The sequence below is a fragment of the Stegostoma tigrinum genome, chromosome 7, assembly GCF_030684315.1.
Source record: "Stegostoma tigrinum isolate sSteTig4 chromosome 7, sSteTig4.hap1, whole genome shotgun sequence".
Classification (NCBI taxonomy): Eukaryota; Metazoa; Chordata; class Chondrichthyes; order Orectolobiformes; family Stegostomatidae; genus Stegostoma; species Stegostoma tigrinum.
In genome coordinates, this window is record NC_081360.1 from 77,388,157 (window position 1) to 77,414,732 (window position 26,576).

The window sequence follows — 26,576 nt, forward strand, 5'->3', positions numbered from 1 at the left end:
AAGAATGATCCCTATTGTCAAGTACCTGCATTTCTCACCTTGCAGATCTACTGTAATAGAATTCATGGACAAATTGTAACTAAATTACATGGATGATCTGTTTCTGAATAATTCAGTATTGGTCACACGCAATCAAAAAGTAAATTGAAAGATGCAACATGGAAGCCAGCAAATAAAATCCTCTAAAACTAATATTACAATACAAAGTAAAGAACAAGGTATAAGAGAATGTAAACCAAGCATTAAAACATTGAGAAATATTTATTCATCAAATGCAGAAATTCTACAAGACACCAAATAAAAATAAAATTTACAATTCATTACTTTGAAGCTAACGGGATTCTTTATTTTGCATTCACTCAGTACTGGATGCAAAGAACCAAACGTTTATTTTGGGTTCTGGGTATCAATCACTGGGGGTTTGTGATTGGTACGTTGGCTGTCGCCAATCCTCCTTTCCACTGTTTTAAAATAATCAGGTGGTAAAATAAACCAAAACAGTCCCAAAGGTGCATCCTCTTCCTCAAGCCTAATTTAAGGGTTTGTATTGTCATCAGAGATAGTAGCTCCTACCGCTAAGAACAGCTCCTGTCTCACATAACAAAGGATAGTTTATGAGAGAGATAATGGGAACTGCAGATGCTGGAGAATCCAAGATAACAAAGTGTGAAGCTGGATGAGCACAGCAGGCCAAGCAGCATCCCGGTTCGCAAAAAACAACTGCACCTCCCAGTTGCAAACCATTTTAACTCCCCTTCCCATTCTTTAGATGGCATGTCCATCATGGGCCTCCTGCAGGGCCACAATAATGCCACCCGAAGGTTGCAGGAACAGCAACTCATATTCCGCTTGGGAACTCTGCAGCCCAATGGTATCAATGTCGACTTAACAAGCTTCAAAGTCTCCCCTTCCCCCACCGCATCCCAAAACCAGCCCTGCTCGTCCCCTCCCCCCACTGCATCACACAACCAGCCCAGCTCATCCCCTCCCCCCACTGCATCCCAAAACCAGCCCAGCCTGTCTGCGCCTCCCTAACCTGTTCTTCCTCTCACCCATCCCTTCCTCCCACCTCAAGCCACACCTCCATTTCCTACCTACTAACCTCATCCCACCTCCTTGACCTGTCCGTCTTCCCTGGACTGATCTATCCCCTCCCTACCTATACTCTCCTCTCCACCTCTCTTCTTTTCTCTCCATCTTCGGTCCACCCCTCCCGCTCTCCCTATTTATTCCAGAACCCTCTCCCTATCCCCCTCTCTGATGAAGGGTCTAGGCCTGAAACGTCAGCTTTTGTGCTCCTGAGATGCTGCTTGTCCTGCTGAGTTCATCCAGCTTCACACTTTGTTATCAAAGGATAGTTTATTGTGTGATATCAAGAGGGACCATTTACATTAAGTAGTTAGGCATAATTACAATTATCAGGAGCCAGATACATCATATCTGCCTCCATTGGGACTGTCAGACATCTTCAGGCTGAGCGGACATAATGCAATTTCAACACGAAATTTCTCAGAACCATGACCTTGTACAATACTGTGAATACGTTTTGATGATCATTTTATGTGCATGCACAGATCAAATACCTTACTTTTACTCAACTAAAGACAATTGCATCACTAAATATAAAACTGTTCATTTCATGTGCAGCCAATTTCATATGTGACCTGACCAAGGACTAACCCTGGTCATATTTGAACACAGTTGCCAAAAGTAGCCAATAAAATCAAACAAGGCTAAACCTAAGAAGAGGTCTTGCCTTAGTTATAATGATAAGCTCAGCCAAGAACCACTTCAATGAAATGCTTTCCCCTCACTGTAGTTGTAATATTTGGGAAGGAGGGACTTTGACAACTTACAATTTTTTTTATTTTAAAACTTAGTACTTTTAAAATTGATTCTTCTACACAATCAGGTTTATTAATACAGTACTCTTAAGAGACCGGAGAACTGCAACGAATGTTGAGGGATAAAAATCATTTGATTTATACATATAATTATAATGTTTTGTTACTTAATTGTAACTAATGTTCTCAGCAATGTTAGTAGAGTTATCAAGATTTCAGGCTTGTTGATGCCGTTTAAATTACAAAATTTGACATGTACTTCAATGAACCCCCTTATATTCATCTTACTCCAAATCCTTTGAAGGAATAGATCAAAAGTTATCAAAAAAGCATACTTGCTTCATGTGTAGAGCTGGATGAACACAGCAGGCCAAGCAGCATCTTAGGAATAGAAAAGCTGACATTTCGGGCCTGGACCCTTCCTCAGAAACGTTTTCCTGATGAAGGGTCTGGGCCCGAACTGTTAGCTTTTCTGCTCCTAAGATGCTGCTTGGCCTGTTGCATTCATCCAGCTCTACAATTTGTTATTTCAGATTCTCCAGCATCTGCAGTTCCTTTTATCTCTGATACTTGCTTCATTTCCTACAATCAAAAGCTATAGAACTGTGAGTAAAATCTTAGAAGAAGCAGACAACAAATATTTTGAAAACAAAAGCCCAGTTTGAATGGACCAAGAAAACGTTTGCAAAATTATGAAGTCAAAACATGTTTTTGTTACAAAATTGTGCTGGAACACTTTAAATATGCTTAAAAATTCCCTCATGTAAATCTCTTCAAAACAGTGAGCTGAACGCGCTGGGGTTTTTTTGACAAAGGGCCAGTTTTGTCAAATTTTGGAGGATTTTCACCATGAGTTTGAGCAAAGTTTCTCATTAAACATCACCAATCTTGTCTCATTTATTATCTACTCCACCCCTAAGGGACACGTCTCGTCTGATTCTACCCTCATCTCACCATGCACTGTTTCCAGAAGGATTGGCTTCTCAGCAGATTTATACAAGAGCTGCAAATCCCTGATACCTGCACCATAGTTAAAAGATCATGTACACCAGCTGGCCACCAGCTTTCTGAAGTTCATTACAATGTGAAAATTGGAGGTAGGGAAGATGTTAATATGATTTGTTGATAGGAACCTGGAGGTCTCTGGTGGACACTGAGATGTGATGCCATTTTCTCAGAGAATTGGTGGAGGCCCGACAGCCAAATCAGGGTTCACCACTCCGTCAAAAACTTTCTCCACTATGCCAGAGTAGGTGTAACACTACTATTCTCTGCTATGTCACACTCACTCTCTCTCTACTACTCTAGCACCTCCCAACAAAGTTCATGCTCTGCCACTTACAGTGTTGTAAGCAACATTAATCTTTGCTTGATTTCGGTCTTCAACTTCCCACACCACTCATCTGTATGGCCTCACTAATGTCTCATGACTTCCTTCGGACTACCCCACCACATTTGTCTGCCTGTAGACAGCTGAGCCACCCACTTTCATCTCACTCAATTCCTCCAGTTCACTTATTCCAGGAGTAGACAACCCACAGTAAGGCAGAAAGTGCCTGGATAGTTGGAAGGGTGTGCAACATCAAATTCCTCAGTCCCTTTGAGGAGAGAATCCTGCCTCTCAGAAAAAAGACTGGGGCCAATCCTGTGGGGATGCCAATGCATGTCTGTCATAGAGTCAGAGAACCCCTACTGTGAATAAAGAGACCTTGTAGCCCATCGAGTTTGTACCAATATCTGAAGAGCATCCCATCCAGACCTAGATCCCACCACTATGCCCCAAACCCGGCATTTATCATGGTCAATCCACCTAACCTGCACAGTCTTGAGCATTATGGACAATTTAGCATGGTCAATCCACCTAAACTGCACATCTTTGCCTGTGGGAGGAGACCAGAGCACCCAATGGAGAACTCACACAGACATGGGGATAACATGCAAGCTCCACGCAGACAATCACCAAGGTCTGGAATTGGACCCCGGTGCTGTGGGGCAGCAGTGCTACCCAAGTGAGTAAGTGCCATTCATAGGATACATGGAACAGACCCTTTTTCGCTGTTACACTGCCGCCATCCCCCACCTCTTCACACGCTATATCGAAGACTGTATCAGGGCAGCCTCATGCTCCCATGAAGAGCTTGAACAGTTCATCAATTTTACTAACTCATTTCTCCCCAACCTCAAATTCACCTGGACCATATCTGATACCTCCCTCTCCTTCTTGGGCCTCTCTGTCTCCATTTCTGGTGACCGCCTCAACACCAACATCGATATCCAGCCCACCAACTACCACACTAACTGGACTATACCTCCTCTCAACCACGCTCCTGCAAGAATGTTATCCCTTACTCCCAAATCCTCCACCTCCGCTGCATCTGCTCCCAAAATGGACCGTTTCACTCCTGAACATCCCAGATGTCCTCCTATTTCAAGGACAGCAACATCACCCTCTAGTGATCAAAAATGACCTAAACCACATCTCTTGCATTTCCTGCACTTCTGCTCTCAAACCCCCTCCTCCCAACAAAATAAAGACAGAATCCCTCTTGTCCTCACATACCACCCCACCAACCTGCACATCCAACATATTGTTCTCTGCCACTTCTGCCACCTACAATCTGACCCCACAACCAAAGAGATGTTTCCCTCCCCACCCCATCTGCCTTTCATAGGGTGCACTCACTCCGCAACGCGCCCGTCCGCTCCACACTCCCCACTAAACTCATCACCCTTGGCACCTTTTACTGCAACTGCAAGAAGTGCTACACCCACCCCGACTCCTCACCCCTCAACTCCATTCAAGGCCCAAAGCAAACCTTTCATATCTGAAAGGGGTTCACTTGTACATCCTCCAAATTGGCCTACTGTATTCATTGCTCCCAATGTAGCCTCCTCTATGTGAGTGAGATGAAGGGCAGAGCCATGGAACAACTTGTGGAGCATCTGCATGCTGTACGTGACAAATGACAACATCTTCCGGTCGCCGACCATTTTATTTCCCCCTCTCACTCCTTGGGTGACATGTCCATCCTGGGCCTCCTCCAGTGTTACAACAATGCCACCCAGAAACTGGAGGAGCAGCACTTCATATTCCACCTTGGGAGACTACAACCCAATGGTCTCAATGTGGACTATACCAGTTTCAAAATCTCCCCACCCCCGGCCTCATTCATAACCAATCCTCTCTCTCAGCTACACATTGTGTTGTCTCTGACTCCAGCGTCTGCAGGTCTTGCTATCTCCAAGTGCCATTACTCATTACACCACAACTGTCACAGTAAACCTCCAGTCAGTGTCACTAATTTCGCACAACATCTAACCACTGGCCATGATGCCTTCTCTCTCGAGGCTTAGAGCTATCAGTGGAACGTCCATGATCTCAGTGGAGACATGGCCGAAACCACCAGAATCCACCTCTTCAACCTCGGAGGAAGAGATCTCAGGGGAAGCACTTACCTCCTGTACACCACATGCATCTGCTCAGATTGAAACTTTGATGGGGATATCATCTGCAGAAACTTTGGGGAGAAAGACTGGTGAGTACCTCAGTGGGACAGTCTCATAGCTGGCTAAGAAGGGAATGCTCCAGGCCTCTGGTACTCGGAGGTGAACTACAGACCAGGAGTCTGCTCAGCTCCAGGCAGGAGAAGACGGTGTGGCATTGGCAAGCAGGTACCTTATTCCAATACACAAGGAGGAAACAGCAGGAGGAGGCAGGGATTTGTGATGTAACAGTCCTTCATTATCCAGAGGCTATGGTGAACACAGATGCCTCAAGCATGCAACCATTTGTCTGTCTTAGTCACAAGGAGACAGGGCACGCACCTGGAGGGAGAATCGCATATGAACTACACACATGGAGATGCATAAGAAGTGGTCAGGCCCTCCACCCCCACCTTGTTGCCCTCCTCTGATCCTTGGAAGCTCAAGCAAAGGAGATACCCCTTGCCTTTGACAAAGGATAAAATCCTCAAGGCCCTCCAGGCACAAACACCCCTGGGATTGGTCTACCTAACTTCCAGGGCCAACAGGCATTACTGCTAAGCAGGTCCACTTGTTCTTGCTGGGAAGCTGGGTCAGCACGAAGGTATAATGGATGGAAAAAATAAAAAATGTGTTTTGAGTTTAATTTTATGGCACTGGTGACAGTGCACTTTAGATGAAATATCGTGTGTGTATACACTTGATTGATTCCGTAATACATCCATGTGTTTGACTCTCTGTATATCACCGAGTATAAATGTGACAGCATGGTACCTAACATCAAGTCCACACAGAATATACTACGAAAAGGTCTCTGGGTTGAGAGGTATAGAATAAAAAGTGTCTGTCTGACTGAGAGTATGTGTGTTAATGAGAGAATGTGCAAGAGTATGTGAGGGTCAGTGGGAGAATGTGAGAGTGAGCTTGTGAAAGAGTGAGAGTGTGTGAGGGCAAGTGAGAGAGAGAGAAGGGCAGAGTGAGTATGTGAAAGTGAGGGTTTGAGACAATGAGAGCATGAGAGTAAAAGAAGAAATGAGATTGTGAAAGAGAAATTGAGAGTGTGAGAGAATGTAAATGTACCAGAGAGAGCGGGAAACAGAGTGTGTGAGAGACAGTGTATGTAATATGATGTGTGACAGAGGGTGAGAGAGATACAGTATGTGAGAGTCAGTGTTTGAAATAGTGTGTGTGAGAGAGAGAATGTGAGTTAGATGGTGTGAGTGAGAATGTGTGTGTAAACAAGTGAGACAGAAAAGGAGTGTGAAAGATGGTGTGTGTGTACGAGTTAGAATGTAAGAAAGTGAGTGTGAGAGAGACAGTGAAAGCGACAGTGTGTGAGTATGCAGAGTGTGAGACAGTGTGTGTGAGTGAGAGTGTGTCTGACAGAGTGTAAGAGTGAGAATGTGTATGTGAGAATGAGAGTGAGTGTCAGACATTATGAGACTGTATGTGAGATACAGTGTGTGCATGCAGGAGTCCAAGTCTGAAGACTGTGAATGTTGGCAAACATCAGATGTCAACGTTCAAGTAGGTGGGCTGAATGTGGCTGGTGCCCACAGATTGAACCTGAAACACAATTAATACTGAGCAACATAGAGGATCTTTGCATGCAGAGGTGAGTTAAAGTCACCACATCAAGAATTTTCGACATCCAACTTGTTTAGTACAATTTTTCTTCTTGAGTGCAATTTGCTTTCTTCACTCAAGGGATGTGATTGTTCTTGGCTGACCAGCATTTATTGCTGCTGCCTGGTTGCTCTTGAGAAGGTGGTGGTGAGCTGCCTTCTTGTACCTATGCTTCAGTCCCTACGCTGTAGGTAAATCCACAATGCCCTTTGGAATGGAACTTCAGGATTTTGACCCAGCAACAGTGAAGGAACGTCAATAAATTTCTAAGTCAGCAATATGAGTGGCTTGGAGGGGAACTTGCACGTGGTGGTGTTCCCATGTGTCTGCTATGCCTGCCCTTCCAGATGGAAGTAGTCACGGGTTTAGGAGGTGTTTTCTACACATCTTTGGTGAATTTCTGGAATGCATTTTGTAGATAGTACACATTGCTGTGACTGAGCGAAGGTGGGTGAGAAAATGAATGTTTTTGGATGTGGTGCCAATCAAGCAGGCTGTTTTGTCCTGAATGATGTCAAGCTTCTAAAGTGTTCCATAATACTCCAGACTTATGCCTTGTATATGATGGGCAGGCTTTGGGGAGTCAGTGGGTCAGTTACTCACCATAGTATTTCTGGCCTCTGACCTGTTCTTGTTGCCACTGTGTTTATGTGGTGAATCCAGTTGCGTTTCTAGTCAATAACCCCCATTATGTTGATAGTGGGGGATTGTCTCATATTGGTGATGGTCATAGCCTGGCATTTGTGTGGCACAAATGTTACTTGCCACTTGTCAGCTCAAGCCTGAATATTGTCCAGTTCTTTTTGCATTTTAACATGAACTGCTTTTGTATCTGAGGAGTATTGAAAGGTGTTGAACATTGCACAAACTTCAGAAAACATCCCCGCTTCTGTCCTTATGATGGAGGGAAGCTTATTGATGAAGTAGCTGAAGATGATTGAACCTAGGACACTATCCGAAGGAACTCCTGCAGATATGTTCTGAAGCTGACATGACTGACCTCTAATAATCACAATCATCTTCCTATGTGCTAAGTAGAATTCCAATCAGTGAAGAGTTTTCCCCCTGATACCCATTGGTTCAATTTTATCTGGGGCTCCTTGACAAGACACTCAGTTGAATGCAGCCTTAATGTCAAGAGCTAATACTCCCACATGGCCAATGGAATTTGGCTCTTTTATCATGTTTGCGCCAAGGCTGCAAATGAGGTCAGCAGCTGAGTTGCCCTGGCAGAACCCAAGATGGGCATCACTGAGTGGTTTGTTGCTGAGTAGGTATCTATCATTTGATGCTTATGCTGTTTGACACATATGTAATTGACACCTCGTTTTTAGGCATGCGCCCATCTGCTCCAGGCATGCCATCCTGCACTCGCCATTGAACCAGAGTTGATCCCCTGACTTGATGATAATGGTCAGGTGGGGAATGTGCCGAACCATGAGATTGCAGATTGTGTTGGAGTACAATTCTGCTGCTCCAATACTTCTGCTACATCCTCATGGATTCTCATTCTTGAATTTCTAGATTTACACCAAGTCAATCCTATTTCACAGAGTCTTAGTGCTGCATAACATAATTGAGGGTATCAGAGATAATCGGAACTGCAGATGCTGGGGAATACGAGGTAACTAGGTGTAGAGCTGGATGAACATAGCAGGCCAAGCAGCATCCTTCCTGCTCCTAAGATGCTGCTTGGCCTGCTGTGTTCATCCAGCTCTATATCTTGTTATCTCCAGCTGAGGTAATTTGAGGGTATTTTCAACCTGAAGGCAGGACTTTTTCCAAAAGGACTGTGTGGTGTTAACGCTTACATACACTAGCCTGGGCAGATACATCTGTAGCCAGCAGACTGGTCAAGATGAGATCAAGTATGTTTTTCCCTCTTGTTAGTTCCTTCAGCAACTGTCACAGACCCAGAGCAGCTATGTCTTTTAGCATCTGGCCAGCCCACATTTGCTGGTGAATATTGAAATTCCCCACCCAAAGTACATTTTGCACCATTGCTGCTCTCAGCGCTGCTACCAATTATTGTTCAACGTGAAAGAGTACTGATTCATCAGCCAAGGTTTAACCTAAAGCTTGAGACTTCATGAGGTGCACAGTCAACGTTGAAGACTCCCAAGGCAATTCCTTCCCAACTGTTTAGCACTGTGCCACCACCTCTGCTGGGTCTGAGATAATGGGAACTGCAGATGCTGGAGAATCCAAGACAGTAAAATGTGAGGCTGGATGAACACAGCAGGCCAAGCAGCATCTCAGGAGCACAAAAGCTGCCGTTTCAGGCCTAGACCCTTCATCAGAGAGGGGGATGGGGTGAGGGTTCTGGAATAAATAGGGAGAGAGGGGGAGGCGGACCAAAGATGGAGAGATGGAGAGAAAAGACTTCACCAGTTTCTTGGTGAAGTCTTTTCTCTCCATCTCTTCATCTGCTGGGTCTGTCCTGCCAGTAAAAAAGGATATATTTGGGGATGGTAATGACAGGAGCTGGCCATTGTCTGTAAGGCATAATTCCATGGGGCTGACTATGTCAGCCTGTTGCTTGACTAGTGTGTGAGATAACTGCACAGATTTTGGCACAAGCTCCCAGATGTTAGTGAGGAGGACTTTGCAGGGCCCACAGTGGGATAGAGTTGAGCGTATAATCCTTAATGGATAAAGAAAATATATTATTCAATGTATTCTCCAATGTAGAATACAGACATGTTTGGAGCAAGACTTTTAATTGACCTAAGAGCATTTGATAAATTTATTTAGGAAATGGCATAAATATAACATTAAAATAAATTGGATTTTAATGTTGAATTAATCACTTTCAAGGTGTCTACAATTTATTTGGCAATCAATTTTTATCACAATGAATCTTCTATGTTCCTGCTGAAATTCTGAATATTTGTTTACAAAACTGTGAACACTCCTGGCAGCTAATGGAAGTACAGGCTTAGAGAATTAACTGGGTCATTAGAAGATGAAGGATGTATGTTCACATTGAGAAGATATGGAACAAATTTGGGTTAACAGTTGGATCATCTAAAGTTATTTCACCTCCTGGATATGTGAGGTTCCCTTAATCTGTAGTTTGCAATGATATTTTGCCATTTTAGTGTGAAGTGAAGTATATTCATAATTAATCTCTATTTTAAACAGACATGACTATAAGTACATTGATGTGCAGCTGGGAAAGGCTTAAAGCTCCAACTTGATCTGCAATGTGATTCCCCTCCCCTCCCCCCACTGCACCACACAACCAGCCCAGCTCTTCCCCCCCACCCACTGCATCCCAAAACCAGTCCAACCTGTCTCTGCCTCCCTAACCGGTTCTTCCTCTCACCCATCCCTTCCTCCCACCCCCAGCCGCACCCCCAGCTACCTACTAACCTCATCCCACCTCCTTGACCTGTCCGTCTTCCCTGGACTGACCTATCCCCTCCCCACCTCCCCACCTACACCCTCTCCACCTATCTTCTTTTCTCTCCATCTTCGGTCCGCCTCCCCCTCTCTCCCTATTTATTCCAGTTCCCTCTCCCCATCCCCCTCTCTGATGAAGGGTCTAGGCCCGAAACGTCAGCTTTTGTGCTCCTGAGATGCTGCTTGGCCTGCTGTGTTCATCCAGCCTCACATTTTATCATCTTGATCTGCAATGTGATTTGTTTTGCCACATTTGACTCAACAAAGGCTTTTCTCAGTTTTAGAGAGAGAAAAATAAGTTTTATTCTTTTCTTCCCCTCTCCTCCTAAATGTCATCTTCCCTGCTGAGAAAGCCATCTCAAAAACATTAAAGGAAGGCGTGGGTTTTTACTTTAATTCTTGTGGTGTGACTCCCTGTGGTCAGCAGATGCTGTCATTTGGAATTACAAAGTGATATTTGATGCTTTCTGCAGTCTGAACAGTGATCACATTTCACAACTTTCCTCCGATACAAATTCTTAGCAAAATGTGAGAGTAGTTTGGATTTCTGAGTTTCTTTTTTGTTGTCATTAATTTAAAAGACGTTCAGCATGGATTTTGCAGTAACTTTAAACTTTTTTTAAAAGAGAGAATCAGTACTTTCTTTGCAATTCAAGCTGAACTTAACTCTTGTTTAGGTGTGGAGATGTGTTTTGGTGTGTGAGTGGCCACATCTAGTTTTAATTTGAGGAGATTTGCAAACCCTCTACATCTCTAAATTAGTGCTTTATTTTGATCCTTCTGGAATTTGCAAATTCAGAGCACACCCATCCTCCTAGGGTCTCCATTTTAAATGAAGACAAAGAAATGTACACCAACTTTGCTTGGTGGGACAGAGTTTTGAAATCCAATTAAACGCACACTGTTAATCATAATAATCATAAATCCTGTAAAGAGAAGTTGCCCTGCACGCTGAAAAGTATTATTTGATCACATGCACTATAGTGGTTTGTCAAAGGAGAAAGCAGCATTACACAAAGATAATTATTACAAAACAGCATGCCACAGTGCATTTTCTGCCTCTCAGAAACAATGGGCTTGGTATTCCAAGGAAAGTCACTTTCAGTCAGATCTTAACATCTCATTTTTTACATTTAGACTGAGCTCCACATTTCTAGCCATTCCATTTAATTCCTGATTCCTTTAGAAATTCAGAGCCTACTTCAAGTCTAATTGATACCCCATGCTGCAGGACAGTAAGGGGCAGACAAACCTTGTCCAATTTTGCTGCAGCCAGTTGCCATTTTCTGAGATTTAAATGTTCAACAGCATAGCTTGGCACTCTTTCCAGGCAGCTTTCAAGGTAAATGTGTAAGGCTGATGGAACGTCAGCCCTTGTTTCAAGAGAGTTGGAGTATAAAAGTAGGGAAGATTTACTGCAAAGTACAAGGGGCTGGTGAGAACAGATCTGGAGAACTGCGAGCAGTCTTGGTCCCCTTATTTAAGGAAATATATCATTTCATTGGAGGTAGTTCAGAGAAGATTCCCTTGTATGATTCCAGGTAGGATGGGTCATCTAATGAGCACAGATTGAATAGCTTGGGACTCAACTGATTGGAATTTGGAAGAATGAGAAGTAATCTCACTGAAGCACATAGGATTCTTAAGGAGCTTGTCAGACTAAATGTGGAGAGGATGTTTTCCCCTTTGTGGGAGTCTAGGACCAGAGAGCATGGTCTGATAATAAAGGGACACCAATTGAAGACAGAGATGAGGTGGAATTTCATCAAATAGAAGGTAGACAGTCCTTGGAACTCATTGCTGCAGAAAGCTGTGGGGGCAGAGTCCTTGTGTAGAGTTATGTTTGAGATAGATTGATTCTTGATCAGTCAGGAATCAAGGTAACAGGAAATATGCAGGAAAGTGGAGTTGGGGAATGCCAGATCAGTCTGAATTCTATTGAGTGGTGCAGGTGACTTGAGGAGCCAAGTGGCTTACTCCTATTCCTATTTCTTGTGGTCTTATGATTCGGATAGTTCAGGTTCAGGGTGGGTGGTGAGATGGTTGAGTGCATCAGTGCTGGCTTTTGAGGGAGGAGGTGGTTTGGGTTTCATGGGTTTGGGCATCAGGGCTGGCTGCATGAGAATTTTGGGGGAAGTGGAAGTAAGTGTTAGGGTTGCAAAAGTAGGGGTTATGTTGGGGGTCAGTTAGGATGGTAGTGTTTCCAGGCCTGGTGGGAGCAGCTATCAGGTGCTGCACAAGGGGCTGGGTGGTGGTAGTTGGAGCCAGCTGGTTTGGCATAGAGGTTGAGTTTTAGGGCCAGCGAGTTATTTTTGACAGGATCAAGTCCTCGGTAGTCCTTCTTAAGGGACTATAAGGGCCAGGGAAGGTGTAATCTGAACGGTGCATGTTAAATTGAGGAGGGGGAGTTGTTCGGCTTACCAATTTATTCTGAAGTTACATTAGAATTTTAATTGTCTATCTTCTCCTGGGCACTTTGAGGGAACGGAACTTTTCAAATTCACAAATTTGTGGGCATTTTTTAAACCGTTCCAGACACAGGAGAATTGCCAATTAGAATCTTCAATTTTTGAGGCATTTCCAACTGAAGTGTTGTAAATTGGATTCTACGGAGTCCAACCAGCAAACTTCAATTTATATGATTCCAATGACACTCCAATGCATTGGAATATCCAGGCAAATGATGAGACTGCTTTGTTTAAATGACAAGTGCTTCATTTTTTCACAACAAAAGTAAAATGTTTTCCACTAGTATTTCACATAATCCTCAATGGTTGTACCCAGTGCATACTGAGTGCATGGCTATGGAGGATATAGGAAGAGTTGGCATGGATGAACTGACTGTACGCAGAGTATACATCAAGGACACAGAGGTGGCATGGGCAAACCGAAAGGGACATTCAGACTTTCTGATCAAAGTAATTTTTATTTTGCTTCCTGTTTAGTATTCCCAATGAATAATGTGTTTTAAACAGTGTCAACTGTTTGTTCAAACATTTCTGTTAAGAAAACCAACATTTTGGGGAGGCGTTGGCCTGGTGGTTTTATTACAAGACTATTAATCCAAAGTCACAGCTTGTGTACTGTGAATCTGGGTTCAAATTCAGCCATGATAGAAAATGAAATTTGAATTCAATTGTTTTAGAAATCTGGGATTAAGAGTCTAACAATGACTATGAAACTGTTGTTGATTATGGATTTATGGATGTGCTTTAGGGAAGGAAATCTAACATCATTAACAGGTCTGGTCGACATGTAACTCCAGGCCCATAGCAATGTGGTTGATTCTCAACTGCCTTCTGGGCAATTAGAGATGGGCAATAACTATTGCTCTGACCAGTGATATCTAAGGGTGAACGAGTTTTAAAATTTCTGTAAATTGGAAATTTACATTAATATTCAGATTTCAAGCATTTTAGTTTTGTGCCAACTTGATTTTTCTACCATGAAGGAACTTTCCATATTTCTCTCTTTTCAGAACGTCTTCGGTGTATGTTAAATAGTGTGTGAATTGACAGAATGATAAATTTACAGAGGCTTACTTTTTATAAGCCTGTTGTTGATGCTTTCTGTTTTGTCAAAGAGGAGGCTGTATTATCTGTGTTTCTTCTTCTGTTGAAGAATTTTTTTTACAGGCACTCATCAGTGGATTTTCTGCAGAGTGTGGTGAAGTGGGAGCATGGGTTTGTGAAACTCCATTTCCTATCCTTATCCCAACTGAGGTCTTTAAATGGCCATTCAATGTCAGGAAAAAGATAATTTTAAGATTCAGTCTCAAACTTCAAGATGTTTATAAGCCAATTAGGCCATGGGCAGATGGAGAGATAACTGCATTGACACTTTTTTTCATGTTTGAGAGCCTCCCATCTGAACAGCTGATTCCACTGGGTGCTTACTCCATACCTGCCTTTAACATCATGACCTCGCCATAACTGCTCAGTATTACTACATCCTAGGGTCTTGGGACATTAACTCTGTGGGCTGCTTGTATTGATAGCAGTTACCATTGTTCCCCACAGCATTTCTAGGAGCAGATTGACTAGCAGCTCACCAAAGCAGTCATTCTCAGGATATAACATATGCTGTGGATGTATCATTCTTAGATTTCCTGAAGGCATTTAATATATGCCACATCAAAGATGACTGCAGTAAACAAAAGCTAAAATAAAAAAAAACAAAAGTGTAAGGGAAAGCATATTAGCAGAAGCATAGCACATGGTACTTCCCATTTTAACTCTCCTGCATGATGTTACAAATCTGGCTGTTCCTACCTTCCTTAATCCACTCACTGTGTCTGTCAGCATGCTCTGACGAATTTGCCATACATCCCTTCAGTCTGCTCTCCACAGCTGTTTGCTTTTTTGGGCACTATCTGTAGTCCCAGCTGGGACATTCCTCAAACCTGGCTGAGAGAGTGGCCACAGCTGAAATTATAAAGTCACTGGCCAATCAAATTGTTCAGCAGGTCACTCGGGTGGCCCTTCTTCCCTATGTGGGGGCTGGTTGCTCAGTCTGAGCCAATTAATGCAGCCAACAGATTTTTGTTTTCACCAGTGCAAATGGTGACCGCAGAGGACAAAACACAGTGTAAAATTCCTGCTTATTGTATTTCTCACTGCAGGAGATGTATAACTCTTACAGACCTGGAGGTGTATCCTAGTTTCTCGGGAATTTCTATTTTAGCACGCTATCCATTACATATCCTCCTGGGGTGGCCAAAGGCTCCTGAAGAATCCCTGAGCAGGCGATTAATTAATTGGTATCTGTGGAGCCTGGAGCCTGCTAGAAGCCAGCACATAATGCCAGAAAAGAATGCGCCATACAATTAACAGTAGGTCAGTCTTTCTTACTCAGCACTTGCTGAGCCATTGCTAATTTACTGTGGAATACATCCATTTTAAGTAGTAGGAAGGGGCATGTAGGTAGTTTTCTACACCAAATATGCAACGTAATCTCAATTACAATTCATCTCATCACAATGAGTCCAATTGTCCATATGTTTTAAGTAGATCTTGTTGGTTGCCCACAATTCTTTCAGACTCATTGTTTTTGTTTCTGATAACAGACCCAGGTCACCAAATGAGCTGCAGATGCTGGATTTCTCAGCAGTGTTGGTGATCCACAAGCCTGAAATACACATATTAAGGTGCAAGTGCCTTCTGGCTCCTCCCAGATTAATTGCTTTCCTCTGGCCCATCATATTTGTTTGGTGTCTGATGGATACAATCTCAATATAAATGTTGGGTACATCACCTGTGCTCAACAATTTGAGCATTTCAGGTTTGAATTGACAGGTGTTCCAAACAAAACTAAAAGATCAGTAGCCACTTGCATCAAATTGGCTATGCCAGCCACATCACCAGTCCAGCTAAGTCTGACTGTGGTTTGTTGAGGTGAACCACCTTCACAGTCTCAAGATCATCAGAGCGGTGTCTTCTGTTGCCACTTTGAGGGGCTTATTGGAGGACGGGCCTGTTGAGCAGTATTGGAGGAGTTAGAGATGGCTTGACCACCACTAATTCAACCTGAATCCATTAAAAAGCTTGGTTAGCAGAGACATAAATTGCATCATGTGCCACCTAAATGCCTACGAAGGGGAGACTAATGCTTCAGTCACTGTATCAGTGCTTTCATCACAACTGACATGAATACAACACAAATACCTATTGCCAAAACTTTGCTGCATCTCTTATAGTGTATGGAATCATAGATGGCATTTAACTGCATTTACCATGACTAATCCACCGAGCCGACACAACTGTAGGACACTGTAACCTAACTTATAATTTGGCCAACCCATCTAAACGACACACTATTAGGCTGCGGGAGGAAACCTGAGCACCCAGAAGAAACCTACACAGATACAGGGAGCACATGCAAACTCCACACAGACTGTCACCCAAGGCTGGAATTGAACTCAGATCTCTGGTGTTAATGGCATCAATGCTAACCACTGAGCCACAATATCATTTTGAACAGTTCTGCTACCTCTTATCTGTCGTGCAAATTTCATGTTGGAAAGGTAGAGCACAACTTTTCACGCGTACTTCAAATACATTTCAATAAAGATAAAATACTTTTCAATCTTCCTTGCTGTGGAGTTTTTTTTTTCAGAACAGTAATCAGTGCCAATTCAGCATATTCATTTTTCACATTTTTGAACAGAACTCCTAATTAGTAGCAAAGTAGTGGTGGTGTTATGTTAGGGATTCATATCCACTGGGAAATGCACTGAAACTAACACTTATTTCACAGTACGTACTTAAAAATGCTTAGAGGATATCAACACTCATTGTACCAAGCACAGATTTCAGCTGAAGGCCTGGAAGCAAAGCACTTTACAAAATATACTGAAAAATATTGAAGAACTACAGAAGCAAACACCTTCTGCATACAAATCACCCAGTAAAAATGTTTTCAAATGTAATATCTTACCTGGTGGTTGCTTTAGTTTGTGGTAGACGTGTAGAACTCTGCCATTCTCTAGTTTTGCAAGCGTTTCCATGTCTGTACCATTGAATCTGTTTATTTTAGTGATGCTTAATTTGTATTTAGCAGTGAAGTTATCTAAATTGATGGCATAAATGAAGTTTTCAAACACTGCCAAACTGTAAAGATGTCGAACCTGCAAATAAAAAATAGCTTAGTATTGCCATCTGGTAAATTTTCAGTGCATAATTTCTGAGACAATAAATCAGGCAGCTTTCACATTAATGGCATACAATTTATATGTATATAATCATTACAATGCAAGAATTCGTTTGCCAGTCACATTTGGGAAGGCTGATGTCTTGCTGTGTTACAGTTATCTATTATTTCTTTGAACAAAGAACAAAGAAAATTACAGCAGAGGAACAGGCCCTTTGGCCCTCCAAGCCTGCATCCTCTGTCTAAATCTGTCACCATGCTAAATTGCCCATAGTGTGCAGGGGGTTGTGGGTTATAGGGGGATGGGTATGGGTGGATGCTCCAAGGGGTAGTGTAGACTTGTTGGCCCAAAGGCCCTGCTTCCACAATGTAGGGAATCTAATCTTCCAAAATGCTTCACCTCACATTTGCCCGGATTGAACTCTATCTGCTCAACTCTCCAATCTATCTATAATCTGCTGTAATCTCTGACAGTCCCCTTCACAATCTGCTACTCCACTAATCTTAGTGTCATCTGCAAACTTGCTAATCATACCAGCTACACTTTCCTCCAAATCATTTACGTATATCACAAACAATGGTGGTCCCAGCACAGATTCCTGTGGAACACCACTGGTCACAAGTCTCCAATTTGGGAAACCCCCTTCCACTATTACACTCTGTCTCCGGTTGCCTACCCAGTTTTTTATCCATCTAGCTAGCACACCTTGGACACCATGCGGCTTCATTTTCTCCATCAGCCTGCCATGTGGAACCTTATCAAATGCCTTACTGAAGTCCATGTCTATGGCATCTACATTTACCACTAATCCATTCATTTCACAAACTTGTCTACCCCCTTTTGAAGTTCTACACTGTATTCCTTGTGATTCAAAATGATTCCAAGTTCCATATCATGTGAAAAGTTTGCAATTAACAATGACAGCATAAGGATAACAGCAATGGGCAAATATTAAACAGAACCATGTTAATGATGTCCAGTTTTTGATCAGCTTTTTGACATTCCCATCCTGCAGTCCCCACTGGAATACACTTCACACTTTATGAACAGACTAATGCCCACCTCTGTCAGAACACAACTCCTGATTGACTACAACCTTCATCAATCGCAACATGGCAACAGACATAGCTTTGATGTCCAAGGTTTCAACCCTCTATGGAAAGTCTAGACAAGCCTCAACTGCTTAAGGACAGACCATGAAAGTTGAAGCCACTTGCTCCACAAATGACCACAAGGAAAAACTCAAAATCGTGATTGTGATCATCCAAATTTAAACCGCAACCTTTGGCAATCCATTCCTGATGGCATCACAACAAGTCACTTTATCAGCTGAATCCTTTGAACAGATTGTTAACTTCAACATTAAGCTCCAGCTCCTTAGCCACATGAATAAAAATGTCCTTTAATTACAGAATTTTACAGGTGATTACTGGGATCAAACATGCAGTTCGGAGAAAGAAAAATTATTTTGCAATTCATTTGTTTCTTCAGAGTGCACAATGTGTAGACAGGTAATTTTTCACATATTCTTAGCAGTGAGAATTTATGGCTAATTTGCGGCCAGCTGCAAAATACTTAAAATATGCTTCTAGCAATAATATTCAAAGGAAACTCAGTTTGAAGTTAGGGCCACCATGCCTCAGCACCAATTACCGGACAATTGTAGAGAAACAATTCGAAAAATTGTCTTAAATCATTCTGCAAAATGGAATTGCAGGAGGAAACTTGAGCTCTGAGAAATCAAACACTGACTTCATTTCATAAAGGTTTTCCTCAACCTCTTTCTTTGAACAAGGATACAACACTTGCAATTGTCCAGCCCCCTGGCAACAAACTCTCTATTTAAGGGAAGATTGGTAGATTATGGTTGATGCCTCCACATTATATATCCTTATTGGTGTCAACATCCTCCAGTGCATTATAATTAGTCCTGGTAACTTAATGAACATTTAAGTAAGAACAGTCTTTCTAAATTTCTCAATTTTACTTCACCCAGAATCAGAACTAGCTCGTTTTTCACTATGACCTTGTCAGCATCTTCTATTTAAAATGACAACTGCAAAGTTTTCATGCAGTCTCCATCCATGCTCTGTGACATGACTTTTTCATTTTTTATTGGCCTTGTACATCTCTTTACTACACATTCACTATTGATATGGTTTAGGACTTTTAGATCTTTTCTAATCCCATTTGAGAGCACTTGTGCCATAGCTTTACACATTATGACATTTCAAGCATTCATCTAAATTGTTCTCCCTTATGTTGAGGATCCAGTTTTACCCTTTTAAGCAGTGAGTTCCAGGCAGCCACAAGCTCTGATTGAAAAAAATCCTCAAATCCTCTTTTAAACCTCCTGCTCCTCGAGCTAAAATTAAACCATCTGGTAATTGACCCCTCTTCTGAGGTAAAAGGTTTCCCACTGTGTACCCTATCTATGTCCCTTATAATTTTTCACATTTCTATCAGATAACCGTCTCTGCTATAACAAAAACAAGCCAGCCTATCTTAGATAACAAGGTGTAGAGCTGGATGAACACAGCAGGCCAAGCAACATTAGAGGAGCAGGAAAGCAGACGTTTTGTGTCTCGACCTTCTTCAGAAAATTTTCTGATGCTACTAGGCCTGCTGTGTTTCCAGCTCTACACCTTGTTATCTCAGATTCTCCAGCATCTGCAGTTCCTACTACCCCAGCCTATCTTATCTTCCTCACAGCTGTAACACTTCAGCCCAAGTAACATCTTGGTGAATTTCATCTGCACCATCTAGTGCTTTTACTTCTTTCCGATGGTGTGGCTGCCAGAACAAACACAATACTCAAGCTGTGGCCTAACAAACATTATATACAGTTCCATTAAAACTCCTTACTCTTGTAATCAGTGCCTTGACTAATAAAGACAAGAATCCCATCTGCCTTCTTCATAATCTTATCTATCCATTTTGCTGCCTCAATAAAATATGGACATGAACATAAATGTCCCTCTAATTCTCTGTACTTCCTCGGCTTCTACCATTCAACGTGTACTCCCTGTCTTGCCAGACCTTCCAAAATTAATCTCTGCACATTTCTGGATTAAATTCCATTTGCCCCAGTTCAACCCATTCTGACCAGCCCATCTATATTGATCTGTAGTATTATTCTTTCCTCCATGATACTTACTGCACCATTTTTGTGTTTTATACACTAATTTATTGATTATATTTATAATATCGTGCATTTGACATAGCCACCTTTTGCTCTGCTTTAAGAACTTGCACCTTATCAATTTAATCATTCAGGACATCTGATTTTTGATTGCCCTTTCATTGCTCAGAAGCTTCTGGTCTTAACTCCACTATTTGCCTGTCCAACATCTCTTTATCCAACTGTGAGAGCAAATGTCCAATGTATCTGACTCATCTCTTCTTTATAATGATACAATAAGATGCCCACATCATTCCTGAAAACCATTTATTCCAATTTACCTGGGCAGCTCTAAAATTACTCCTCCTTTAATTTCATATTTTGAAATCTTTCCTTGTCCTTTTCTTTGGTGAACCTAAACCTTATTCTCATTTACCTTATTCTCCAGAACTAGGATCTAAAGATGTTGATTAATTATATATAATCAATCAGCATAATGTAGACATTTATACACATGAAATCCTGAGCACACTTCAGAAACTTTCTTCTCTCTATGCTTTCTGTCATTATTCTCCCAGTCTATATTCAAATAATAACTGCAGTTGTTTCAGTTTTTATTCAGTATTTAACTCACTGCCACATCTCTTCTAGGTATACCCACCTTGAAGAAGTTATGCTCCTCTCTGCGACTGGATTTCCGTTCCAATCTTTCTTCTTGTTCACCAACATTAATTTCACAGTCACTCCTGGTGTTTGATCAAGTATTTGCTAAAACGCATTTCCACAACCATATCATATTCCTCAGTGACTGCCTCTGGCTCAGACTCACCCCACGTGGATTCCAACTGAAGTTTCATCCCTCATGTTTTGAATCCTCCCAGGATCACAGATACCTCCGTGATGTTCAAAATACCATGGACAGCTGCTCTCGCCATTTCCTGAGATTCACATTCAGTGCTATGCGGCGCCACATGCACACTCTCAACCTTTCTCTTCAACCGCATTGCCTCACACTGGCTGAGGGTTGCACCACTCTGCAGTTCCACTTCATCCTCCAGCTCATTCGTCATGCTAACAAGAAACTTTTTCTTTTCCTTTCAGGCATCAAGGCCTGTATGTCGCAACAACTCAAAGATACCCATTGTCCTCTGGAACCTTCCTCTCCTCCCTTCCCTCTGACTCCATCCCCTCTCCCAACTCCACCCCCGTCAGGTATTCACCATCCCTCCTAACCTTCCACGTACTGATGCTGAACATTCTGTACTCAGCAAAGGCCTCAGCTTTATCCCTCTCCATCCCCACTTTAACACATTTTGGGCATAACATGACATCGAACTCTCCTTCCGCTGTTCTTCACCTCTGTGCCCATTTCATTGAATAAGATTCCTCTTCTCGTCCCACAGCCCTCTTTGTCCTGTTGAAGAAACAGTTCTGAGGAAGGGTCACCAGACCCGAAACATTAAATCTGCCAGACCTGCTGAGATTTTCCAGCAACTTCTGTTTTTGTTCCTGATTTACAGCATCTGCAGTTCTTTTGGTATTTATTTCAAATAATTAATGTCCTCCATTATCACTGTTCTGTAATTTTCCTGCAGACTTACTGTTGTTAATATTTCCTCCGAGATATTGGAGTTCCCTACCCATGCAATGATGCCTCTGTTGTTTCCCACCTCTAAGCAAAAGTGTTCTGCTCCTCACTCCCTCTAATATGAACTAAAAAGCTTAAAAATGGTCATGCAGTTGATCAATGTTTGATGCATATTATGTCAATAATTGTCTGTTATGCTATGAGATTGTATATTAAGTCAATTCAGTCACGGGTGAATTTTTCAGCCTGTCACAATACGAGGATTGAGTGCATGGAAAATAATAATTGTCACCCACCTGAATTCAGAATGTCACAAAGAAGATTATATATAATACAACTACCTTGTAGCCTGTAATTATCAAAGGGTCAGGATGCATGCCAATAATATCAAAGTCTGAGATTATCAAGGTGCTTAACAGGAAATTTCTCATGAAGAGAGCCTTGGAAATTCTGATGTCATTGTGATTAGGAAAGTAGGCATTTTATACATTATGAAAGACCCATCTGAGTGATTCTTATCACACTTACAAGTTTGCAAGTCTTGTAATCGTCAAAAAGGTCACTTTGGGATATTCACAGTGATCCTATACAGGATATGATCTTTGCCCACTCGCAGAGCTAACCATGCAGGATAGTAATAAACCTTTGATATTCATAGGGTTTGAGCAGATTTAAATAAAGGTGTAAGAAAGGATGACAATTTCTTGGATCCTCAATGCATAATTGGACATGGGAAAACAAGTCAAATGCTGTACCTTTTCCCTGAGCATCCAATCAGTGTTTAAAGTACGAAAAGGGACTGGTTTACTGGGAGTATCATTTAAGGAGCCTCTAACCGTTTTTTTTTAACCTCCTGGATGTGTTGAAGCAGAAGATGGAGAAAAGTGTCAATTTTTCTGTGGGTTAAAGGCAGAAGACCTGAGTAAAAGAGAGCAGCATTTTTTCTCTCCGCCCCTGGGTTAAAGAAAAGGCTGAGGAGTATTGTGTGGACAATTCAAGTTTATCGTTATCATCCCGACAACTGGATGTGCGAACCTTTGATCTCAGGAGCTTAAAATAAGACAAGAGGCTGTGTGAAGGAGGTCAACTGTCTGTAGTGAAAATGAACTGGGAGATTTTGGCTTCAGTGGAGTATTTACTAAATTAATCTACAACTGAAGTGAAAGAAATACATCTGTGGGTTTAGATTCATTAATGTTCCTTGCGCCAGCTTATTCACCTGTTCTTCTGTTATTACTGTGCAATTCAAATACTTGTGATTTTGAAACATTGTGAAATAAAATTATTTTTACGATTGCCACTGTTATTTTCTTCAAGTCTGGACCTTTGTAAAAGTTCATGCTGTATACCATCCAGAACATCCTCTTACTCCAGACCTGTAATGTTCTCATTAATCAAGATTGACAGCCCTCTTTCTTCCCTTCCTTCCCTATCTTTCATATAAACCTTGCATCTAAAAATATTTAATCGCCCAGTCCTGACCTTATTTCAGGCTCATAGCAATGAAACCAATGGCTTCCAATAAAAAGCTAAAAAAAATGAACCTGGAGCAGAAGCAAGAAAACTCTCTTGATTAAGCTTCTGAACTATTTGTGCTGCAGCGCAGCAATCCATGTCTGGGCAAAAAAGTCCAAGTTTAAGTTTCATCTGCCTTGGAAGTATGTCGTAACATATCCAAACAGATTAATTAAAAAACACTTATAAACCATGGGCTATTGTCAGGCCCCTATGCATCCACTTTCCAATCTCTTCTCTACCTCCCAGATTCTCAGAGGATTCAGTGATGTGATTTTCATTCCCTTTGTGGCCAGTATGCACCCATTCAGAGCATAAAATGATGTCCTGGCATACTGATTGCACCCTGACGACAGAAGAGCACTGGGTCTTCTTGCTCATCATTTTCAACATGGCTTTGTGTTTGCATTCAGGCACCAATCTATTTTCTTGGCAAGTATGTTAACTGGCAGACAGAAAAATGCTTCACATCATATCTGAGCTGCTGCAGTTACAAGTAAATCTGTTAAATTATTTCTGGTGACATTACACATGAAAACAAAAGAGCGTAAATAGAATGCCAGCTGAAATACCCAGCTGGTCCACTGAGATAATACATAAAGGAACATCAGTACAACTGAGGTGACAGCACCATACTCAGAACAGATGCTAAGCCAGCTGGAGAGAAAGAACGCAAGACACGCAGCTCTTCCTTGTGGCACTCAGTGCTACAGCTCTCATCCAACCAACCCACTGCTTTAGTGGATCCTCTTTATGATGTGCTGTTGTTTATTTTAAGCGACATGTTCAGGCGTTTTGTGACACATATCTGGGACAAGTGGAACCTAAACCCTGGCATCCTGGCTCAGAGATAGGGACACTACCAGTGCTCAAAAGCAATTCATACCTGTTTCTCTTACTCCTGAAAAAATGACATCACCAAACCTTAAGAAATGTTATGATCAAGACATCAACATCACAAGATAACAAAGTGTGGAGCTGGATGAACACAGCAGGCCAAGCAGCATCTTAGGAGCACAAAAGCTGACATTTCAGGCCTAGACCCTTGATGAAGGGTCTAGGCCCGAAACGTCAGCTTTTGTGTTCCTGAGATGCTGCTTGGCCTGCTGTGTTCATCCAGCTTCACACTTTGTTGTCTTGGATTCTCCAGCATCTGCAGTTCCCATTATCTCTGATCAACATCACAAGTCTAGATTCCTTATTACTTTGGGTAACTTTTTTTAATATTAATTGTATTGAGATCATTATGACATCTAACAAGGTTGTTTATGGTTATTGATACCTAAATATTGACTTTTTAAAAAAATTGATTTTTGGGGTGTGGATTCCTTTGATTCGTCCCAATATGAATGTATGGACGTTCAGACATCAAATGTTATCCACATTGATGTGGGTCTGGAGTCACATATTAACTAGACCAGATAAGGAAAACAGAATTGGAGACAATAAGGACTGCAGATGCTGGAAGGCAGAGTCCATAGGTGTGATGCTGGAAAAGGACAACAGATCAGACAGCATCCAAGGAGCTGGAAAGTCAGCTTTTATGGCTGAAACATTTGGTCAAGACAGGGGACAGGAGGGGAGCCCAGAAATAAATAGGGCATAGCGTGGGGCTGGGGGAGGGATAGGAAAGATGGTGATAGGTGGATACAAGTAGGAGGTTATTGTGATTGGTCTATGTAAAGGATGGAGCAGATAGGTGAATAGGAAGGTGGACAGGTTAGATCAGGTCAGTTTACATTTGGCCTCACTCTGACAATAGAAGAGTCCAAGGATGGACATGTTGTTAGGATAGTGGGAGTGGAAATTAGAATGTAAGGCACTTGGAAGTTTGGGACGGGAGACATGTGCAGACAACAGATGCTCCACAAACCAGTCCCCGGGTCTGTGTTTGGTCCCCCCGATATAAAGGAGACCACATCAGAAGCAATGGATGCAACAGATCAGGTTGGATGAAGTGCAGGTGAATCTTTGCCAGATCTGGAAGGATTGTTTAGAGCATTGGACAGGGAGGCAATGATGGAAGGTGGATAGTGGAGCAGATAGGTGGAGAGAAGATGGGTAGGTCATGGAGGCAGGGATGAAATAAGTAAAGGTGAGTGCAGGTAGGATGTTGGAATGGGGGTTGGTCAGTGAGGAGTGAGGGGCGGATAGGTGGGAGAGAAGACGGACAGGTCAAGGAGGTGGGGATGAGAGGGAGGTCTGGTCTTGGGATGAGGTCAGCGGGGCGAGACTTTGGAGCTTGTAAAGTCCAAATTGACACCAATGTGTTGTAGGCTTCCAAGGTGGCATATGAGGTGCTGTTCCCCCAGTTTTTGGGCAGCATCTTGCACCTCTTTCACCACTGTATTGATGACTGCATCAATGTGGCCCTGTGTTCCAGCAAGGAGCTCAATCAGTTCATCGACTTTGCCAACACCTTCCAAGCTGCCTTCAAATTCACCTGGATTAGTTACAACATCTCCCTCCTCTTCCTTGACCTCTCTGTCTCCATCTCGGAAACTGACTCACCACCAACAGCCAGGTCTCTGGAATAGCAGTCCAAAAATTAAACCTATAAGCTCATTGCTTCAACAATACACACTAAAAAAACTATTCTCCAGTGTTAAAAAAATAGATGCACATGCAGATTCAAGGATTTGATCTGATTATCTGTTGAAAGCAAATTGTACCACTCTCACCATCATCTTGGATTAACTTAATCCAGGCCAGGACACAAAGTTAGGATAAACTAATCGATAGTTCACTGACATATAAAATAAAGTCATTGAGCCAAGGTGAAGTATTACAAAAATATTACACAAATAACCGCATCTGCAAATATTTCAGAGATTTTTCAATTTGTTGACATTTTAAAATCTAATCTTCCTGCAACTTTTACACTGGTACAACTAATGCTCCACCCTTTATGCAGCTGTTAAATAAAAAGCAGCAATTAAAAAGGACTCACTTTAGAGCCGAAAATACTCTATTCAGGTTTATAGATTATAGAAAAGGTGTGAATGACGGATTGACATAGTTTTCTTAATTCATCTTGTAATGCTAGTGGTGCACTTTCATCTTGAAGCACTACAGTCTGTGTAGTGGCAATGCTCCACAGTGCAGTATAGTGATGAATGCCAGGATTTTGACTCAGCAGCAGTGAAGGGACAGAGGTAACTTTCCAAGTGGTGTTGTGTACATAGAAAAGTACACGGATGCGGTGGTTTTCCAATGTGCTTACTGCCCTATAAATTGATAGAGGTCTTGGCTTTGGAATGTTCTGTCATAGAAACTTTGGCAAGTTTCTAAACAGCATATTGTAGAAAGCGCACACTATTGAGCTTATTGTGCAGGGACTGAATA

The 26,576-nt window shown here is 42.1% G+C and overlaps 1 protein-coding gene across 1 annotated transcript in view; it reads right to left on the reverse strand.

Moving 5' to 3' along the window:
• The window catches only part of LOC125454115 (low-density lipoprotein receptor-related protein 1-like), a 1,886,982-nt gene that overhangs the window by 983,795 nt on the left and 876,611 nt on the right, over positions 1-26,576 (reverse strand). The window contains exon 9 of the mRNA XM_048534492.2: positions 16,794-16,983. Within this exon, the coding sequence (XP_048390449.1) occupies positions 16,794-16,983 (190 nt within the window). The remainder of the gene's footprint in view (positions 1-16,793; positions 16,984-26,576) is intronic.